Source organism: Grammomys surdaster, unplaced genomic scaffold (assembly GCF_004785775.1).
Source record: "Grammomys surdaster isolate TR1022 unplaced genomic scaffold, NIH_TR_1.0 131, whole genome shotgun sequence".
Classification (NCBI taxonomy): domain Eukaryota; kingdom Metazoa; phylum Chordata; class Mammalia; order Rodentia; family Muridae; genus Grammomys; species Grammomys surdaster.
The window spans coordinates 7,911,529-7,919,039 of NW_021604589.1; the positions used below are offsets into that span (position 1 = coordinate 7,911,529).

The 7,511-nt window shown below is 37.9% G+C and overlaps 1 protein-coding gene across 2 annotated transcripts in view; it reads left to right on the forward strand.

Moving 5' to 3' along the window:
• The window catches only part of Mid1 (midline 1), a 327,852-nt gene extending 324,932 nt beyond the window's left edge, over nt 1-2,920 (forward strand). For both annotated transcript variants that reach the window (XM_028761784.1, XM_028761777.1), the window contains exon 10: nt 2,399-2,920. In XM_028761784.1, the coding sequence (XP_028617617.1) occupies nt 2,399-2,747 (349 nt within the window). In that variant the 3' untranslated portion in view covers nt 2,748-2,920. The remainder of the gene's footprint in view (nt 1-2,398) is intronic.
• The last annotated feature ends 4,591 nt before the right edge of the window (nt 2,921-7,511 follow it).

The following is a 7,511-nucleotide window of genomic DNA, read 5'->3' on the forward strand; positions in this document are numbered from 1 at the left end:
TCTGTCTGTCTCTATCAGTCTATGTATGTTTACCTGTCTGTCTGCCCATCTATCGGTCCATATGTCTGTCTGTCTGTAGACCTGTCTGTCCATCTGCCTGCCTATCTGTCTGTCTCTGTCTGTATATTCATCTGTCTCTATCACTGTTCATCCCTCTATACATTTGTCTGTCTGTCTGTCAGTCTGTGGTAGCCAGAAGAGGGTATTGGATCCCCTAGAGCTAGAGTTCTATGTGGTTGTGAGCCACCTAATATAGGTGCTGGGGACCAGAATGAAGTCCTCTGAAAAAAAGCATGTACTTTTAATAAACCATTTCTCTAGCCTTGTCTGGCATTATTGAGAAGGGAGTCCCTTGGGCCTTTGGAAGCTTAATGACCCAGGAACATTAGGCCACCGATGCAGAATTGGGTGATGAGTAGATGAGGGAGCACTCACATAGAGGCAGGGAGAGGGAGGAGGGGATGGGGGCTTGTGGAAGGAAACTGGGAAGGGGGATAACATTTGAAATGTAAATAAATAACATAACCAATCAAAAATTCAGAAATAAAGAAAACACACAACCAAACAAAGTAAAAAAAAACCTTTAAAGTGCAGTAGAAAGTATAATCAGAAAGAGTGGTGAACTGCACAATTTCTGGTGAGAGGGAGACAGTATAGATTGTCAATTAATCTTGTAACCCTTTCAGTCATCTTAACTTTCAATTTCGATTTCCGTATTCTTATTTTATTTTATTTTATTTTATTTTATTTTATTTTATTTTATTTTTGGTTTTTAGAGACAGGGTTTCTCTGTGTAGTCCTGGCTGTCCTGGAACTCACTCTGTAGACCAGGCTGGACTCGAACTCAGAAATCAGCCTGCCTCTGCCTCCCAAGTGCTGGGATTAAAGGCGTGCGCCACCACCGCCCAGCTCAATTTTGATTTTCATACTTACTGTTAGTGTAAAATTTAGTAGTAATGTTAAAATAATAGTTACCAGCCACTGTGATTGAGATTTAAAATGCAATTATCTTTTACTCTTTAACTTGGGGATGTGGAGACTATAACTGCTCTTGTACCATAGAATGTGCTTTCATAATTTTGAATGATGACAAAGGACTTAACCTCATGTGGAAATCATTCTCCCTGCTTACGTTTAACAAAGCACATTCAAAGCCATGGACAAATGGAAGATATGGTAGCAATTGTAAAATTTAAAGTCTGATCAAAGAATAAACCTATATAGAGTTATGATTTCCAGTATGGCAGCCCTGTTCCATATACAAAGCTATTTAAATAAATCTAATTAAAATTCAAATTCATTACAAGTGGGGCTGGTGGCTTAAGTCTTACCACTCAGAAAGCTGAAAAGAGAAGGGTTGTAAGAGTTTGAGGCCTGTCTGGGACACAATATGAAACTGTATTTAAAATAAACAGATGATAGATACGTGGGTAGATCGATAGATGGGTAGATCGATAGATGGATGGATAGATAGATAGATAGATAGATAGATAGATAGATATAGGCAGATAGAAGTGCTTCCATACTTATGCTGAGTCTATACACTGGCAATCCTAAGGATAACTAAAAATGTTGTAATTGAAATATAAGTGTATTTCTGACATCTATCCTCCTGAACATTGTAGCTCAGCCTGTTCTGTCATGATTAGTCTCAGATTACTTACATGTGCCTTAAGTCAGGATAACTCCTTTATCAGAAAGCTCTACTTGTAATAAAATCATTTACCTTATATCTTTTATTGTCTTCAGTACATTGTAATGTATGGTATTAAGTGTTTCTTCTTATGATGCCCAATGTCATACAAAGTACAGCATTGTGTATCACAAGCTCAGGAGATGATCAAAACTCAGAGGATGATTTTGCTGATAGCACATTGCTTTAATAAGGTTTCTTTATAAAATCTTAAGTCCCGGCATTCTAAATTATGGATTGTCTGTAAATTTAAAGTTAATTTCACAGGCTCACCAGACACAGTTCCAAGGCCCAATAGTCATATGGGCTTTTTGACAACCCTACTGAACAGAACAAAATACTTCAATTATTACAGAAGGATATGGGCTGGTCAGTACTGGTCCAGAAAAATTTACTGCACAATCATTCACAAAAGAGAAACAGAGCAGTAAAATGGGAAGTCAAGATTCTCTGGTAACATTTAAGCTGAAAATAGGAAGGTAGGCCAACACACTGGTCACCTTCCACCTCTACGTGTTTGGGAAGGACAAAGATACATATATGGATTTAAATACTCACTTAAAGGGAATGTGATCATGAATAGCATAATATCACATTAAAAACCCCCATAGACCACAGAGCAAATTGTACTTAGATACAATATGGTTTATTGCTTTTATCACTGCTGTTTTTTTGTTTTTTTGTTTTTTGTTTTTGTCTCTGCAGGTACGCCATTGGCCTTGCTTACAAGTCAGCTCCAAAACATGAATGGATTGGGAAGAATTCTGCTTCCTGGGCCCTCTGCCGCTGCAACAATAACTGGGTGGTGAGACATAACAGCAAGGAAATCCCCATTGAGCCAGCCCCCCATCTCCGACGCATAGGCATCCTGCTGGACTATGATAATGGCTCAATCGCTTTTTATGATGCTTTGAACTCCATCCACCTCTACACCTTCGATGTGGCGCTTGCGCAGCCTGTGTGCCCCACCTTTACTGTGTGGAACAAGTGTTTGACGATTATAACTGGTCTTCCCATCCCAGACCATTTGGACTGTACAGAACAGCTACCTTGAGTACCCCAGCCCCAGAGCAGCCCAAGGAATTACAAAGGTTGAGGCCACTGTTTAGGGGATTGAGAAATTAAGGCTTCAAGAGTGTGATGAAATATCCCCCAACTTGTCCAGAAACGAGCTCAGATAGTGCTCCACATGGGAGATTTCCTTCCTTTTACTGTGTTTTGTATTAAGTACAGGCTTTAATAATTTCTTTAATTTTTTTTGTATTTAGAGGAAAGTCTATAGATTATTTATAAAAGAAACATAATATGGATTACAGCTGTTAGGAATCACTTGGTTTTGTCCATTAAGAGGCCCATAAGTTTACCAACCCTTTACCAGTTTCTTTTCATCAGTCTATGAGCTTGCAAATATCCTTTTGTAGATTTGTGTGTTTTTCACTTTCTTCCTTTCTATTTCACACTGAGGCCATGCTAGGTACTATCACTTTAGAATAACCAAATATATGACTAAAGGAAAAGTCATTTTGTACCTAGTAAGGAAGTACACAAGCTTCCTTACTCTGATTTAATTTGAGATATTTTAACTGTGATGTCAGAAACTTGTATTGGATCAAATAGACTGAAGAACAAGGGAGAAGGAAAGAATTACATTTGGGCCTCAAGCTTACCCATGACTGATTGATGGGATGATTTGGTGATTCTTAAAACATTGGTTATATGTTCACCAACTTCTCCAGGGCTGAAGCTTGTGAGCTAATATCTTGAATGAGATTACAATTAAATGTTGTCACTTGACTTCTACAGATGATTTAAGACTTCATGCTGTGTTGGGTTTTATCAAAAGTAGACTTCTGTTTTAGAGTATAAAACTGTTTAACTTTATATCTTACCAGTCATTTTTGGGCCTATGAAATTGTTTCACTACATTTAATAGGTGCCCTATTTTTCCCTTCCACAAGGCAAATTTTCTTTTCTTTTTGGAGCTACAGATATTAACATGGCCTGTTACAAATAGCAGTCCCACTTTCAACTGATTTTGTTTTCTGGGACATCAGCACATTCTCTTGAACACTGTCAAAATATAAGTCACCAAAAAACAGTATTTATGAGTAATGATAAAACATATTACACAAAGTACTAGTCACTAGTGTAAATGCCTTTAAAGTTACAGTCTTTTAGTAAGCACATTTTGAAGATGTAGACATCCCTGTATATCCTAGTATAGTTTATCATAGAGTTGTAAAAAAAATTTTAATTTACTGTTCCTATAGAGGAATCTGCCAATAGATCCTATTAATAAAATTGCAGATAGGATTCTTTTCATACTGACCTGTTATAGAGTAGTGGTCTCTGAATTAAGATTTTTCTCAGGTGATCTTGGCATGGGACATTGGCATGGGTTCACCTTGATCAAGGACATTGACCTGTATAATTGGTTTCAACTGCTAAAATATTTATCTGGGCCACCACATCAGCCAGCCATTGACTGAATAGACTGATGGATTGAGACATTGGTTTTGGTGATTTAATTTTAATCAAATCAACTATTTCCCAGAAATAACTCAATACACTCTCCATTTCAGCATCACATGGTCACAATTGATGTGCATGTCAATCTGTACTTAATGAAAGACAAAGCCAGTTTCCTGTGTCTTTCTGTCCCTTCCCTGACAGATGGTGTCCTTTTTCTTAATGGATAGATTTTATATATTGACTATATTATTTATACCCAGATGAATATTTTGATAGCAACTTAAGACAATTTCACATCTTAAAAATGGACACCTCAGTGGAAAAACTTTCATTTTTCTCTAACAATTTATTAGGACTTTTTGACAGTATAAAAATGTGTATTTGCCTTCCCTGAATAAACCGAAAAGGTTGTCTCAGTCATTTTTATGTACATTTTGGGTAACTGGATAATAGATATTTGAATGCACTTTGTACACTTACAGGTTCTAAACAAAAGGATCTAAAACTCAAATTCTGAGTTTTTAGAAACTCATGGTCTCCAGGTAACAATAAACGCTACAGTTTGCCTTATGATGTTAACATGAAGCATTTATGAGCAGGACAATATTTCCATGAATATGTTTTTTGGTATAAAGATGTTACTACTCAGATTTTCACCGCAAGCTTTTGAGGGTGTGTTTTGGCTATTTTTGTAAGGACAAAACAGATTATGTTATAATTTTGTTGTGCAAGTCTTACTCTTGGCTAACTTAAAAAACATTGTGGATGTAGCAGTTACTATTTCCAGGTTGTCATATTTACAGGAAAATGTGTATATGGTGAAAGACCACAGTGTTTAATTGCTGTAATGATGTAGAAAAGATTTCCATGTGGATTTTTTTAAGTCTAAAAATACATGATGTAAACATTTGCTGCAGTATAACTCTGCATTTTCTTTAAATGGACTGGGGCCACTCACAGGAAGCATTTATGTAGAGGGGCAAAGAAATGGCAGTGCCAATTAAATTAGTACAACAAAATTGACAAGATGCCAATGAAGGCTGTAAAGGCTTGGCACCATGTATATGTGAATGACTCAGTTGCCAAGTGCCCCGAGCACAGAAAGGGCTTAAGCTTAGTATCGTGTTCTTTTTTCATTCTAATGAAACTTAGTAATTTTTGAACATGGAGCCATCATTTTCACTTTTGCACTGAGCCTTGCATAATATGTAGCCAGTCCTTGGAACAGGACTCCAAAACATGGTACTGCTCTTCCTAATGGATAAGGAGAAACATGTTGCTTGTTAAAACTTGCTTTAGATTCATACTCAAGTATGAGTCTAAATAGTGGATAAGATGAGAGTGGACGTAGGGTAAAAATTTTTCTCTCCAGCTTTAAAAGAAAGTGACTTCAGAAAGTGACTGTATAGATAGTTGTTTCTGTGGGGAGAAAAGCAACCTGAACATGGACAGACTTTCATTATGGTACTGATATATGGACCTTGAACTTCCTGAGGAATGAGCCAATGCACTCTACTCAAGATGGATTTGAATCTCAGCTCCAGGGGTGCATACAAATGGCTGCAGAGAGATATGTGACTACCTGTTCAGTGCATCTGGTGCTGGGAAGCTGACATCTGGTCTCTCTTGGTAAAACATAAATGGCATGCAGAAACAATGACACTAGCAAGAGAAGTGTTTTGAAAATAGTGCTTCTCATCAAGTTCTTGATTTTGCTACCCAAGAAGACATTTGGCCTTATCTGGAGTCAATTTTGGTAGTGACAAGTTGGAGACATGTTGCTCCTGGCATCTTGTGAGTGCAAGTCAGAAATAATATTAAACATCCTACAGTGCACAGTGAAGTTTCTCACCAGAAAATGATATATGGCTCAAGATGTCATCTGTGTCCTAGTTTAGCTACTCTTGAATGCTTTTGTTCAGGGACAAACAAACAAAAAGGCACAGAAGTCAACAGGAGTGGCACCGTCATCCTTGAAACTATTTACAAAATACAGAAAACCTGATTTCTAAAGCAATCCAAGATGGTGTGAATGCACATTATTGAAATAAGTGTTGTGATTGGATGATCTTGTTGTGGAAAGGAGGGTTTTTTTTTTCTATGTTTCCTTGGAGCACCATAATTTCAATCCCTGGTACTTGAGTCAACTGCCAAGCCCCTCAGTCCAGAATCTATTCTTGATTTCTGTTGCTTCCTAGTTCAAAATAAAATCCTTTTGTGGCACCAAAACACGTCTTTGCCTGCTTTTGTTGCCTTTCTCCATTTTACCTTTTCACATTTATGACCAGTGCAAACACTTATTTTACTTCTGCTTGTCGCTCCCACTATTTTATGTTATGCAATTCATTTTTTTCGACATCTGAAACTGTCGTATCCAGTATCCACCCTTCCACATTCAAAACCTAGTTACTTTACAAGACTGAAAATACCTTACATGGAATTTTAAAACACTATAATAGCAAACTCCTTAAGGAATGGAAACCCAGAGTAAAGATTATTTGATGTCAAGTCTCACAGTGGTGATAGAGAAGAGAGGAACAGTGACTGTCAGCAGATGAACAGTGGTCATTATAGTGTGGTCTGCAGTCATCCTTCCAGGTGATTCATAAGGATATTTCCATGCCCATACCCATGTCAGGAGCCACACAAACTGACTCCTGTATATTAGGGATGCAAGTCCTTTATGTCTATGTCAGTGCTAAGCAGAATGAGTTGCACAGAGCCACAGTATCAGGACCATCAAACACAGTGGAAACTCCCTTCTGTCTCACTTCAGCACTTTTGGTCATAACCTGTGAAGATGGTATCCAGAAATTTGAATTCCAACAAACACTCTACTAGATTCTAGTACTAGTGAGAGTTTAGGAGACAGTCTGTGCAGAAATCCCTAGCCTCATAGCCCATATAAAAAGGTTTTGCCAGCATGAAATGTGTTTCTAAGGCTAAGTACTTTCAAGACAAAGTGAGGTTGTACAGGGATTCCTCATCTGACTACATGAAAATGTTCTTGTCCACACATGCTGACTTCTGAATCCTACCCTGACAAGGGTTGGAATGTAATGCAGCAGCATGAACTTTCAAAACACTTTATTCTGAAGCTCATCCAGGATTTTCAGTCAGTATTACAGCCCAAGTTGGTGACTTTAAGGTTCAGATGGTAAACCCTAGGGTTTTCTGGCACAGGGTCTCTGCCATAACTCCTCCAGTCTGTGGTCATAGAAAATATGTCAGTGAATGGTTGTGATTTGGAGCCAATAAAACTTGGCTAGCAAGCTGTAGTTTTGCTGGCCTCTGCTGTACTGCATGCTGAACTACCGAAAGCTCTTGGGCATTCTGTACCCTCCCA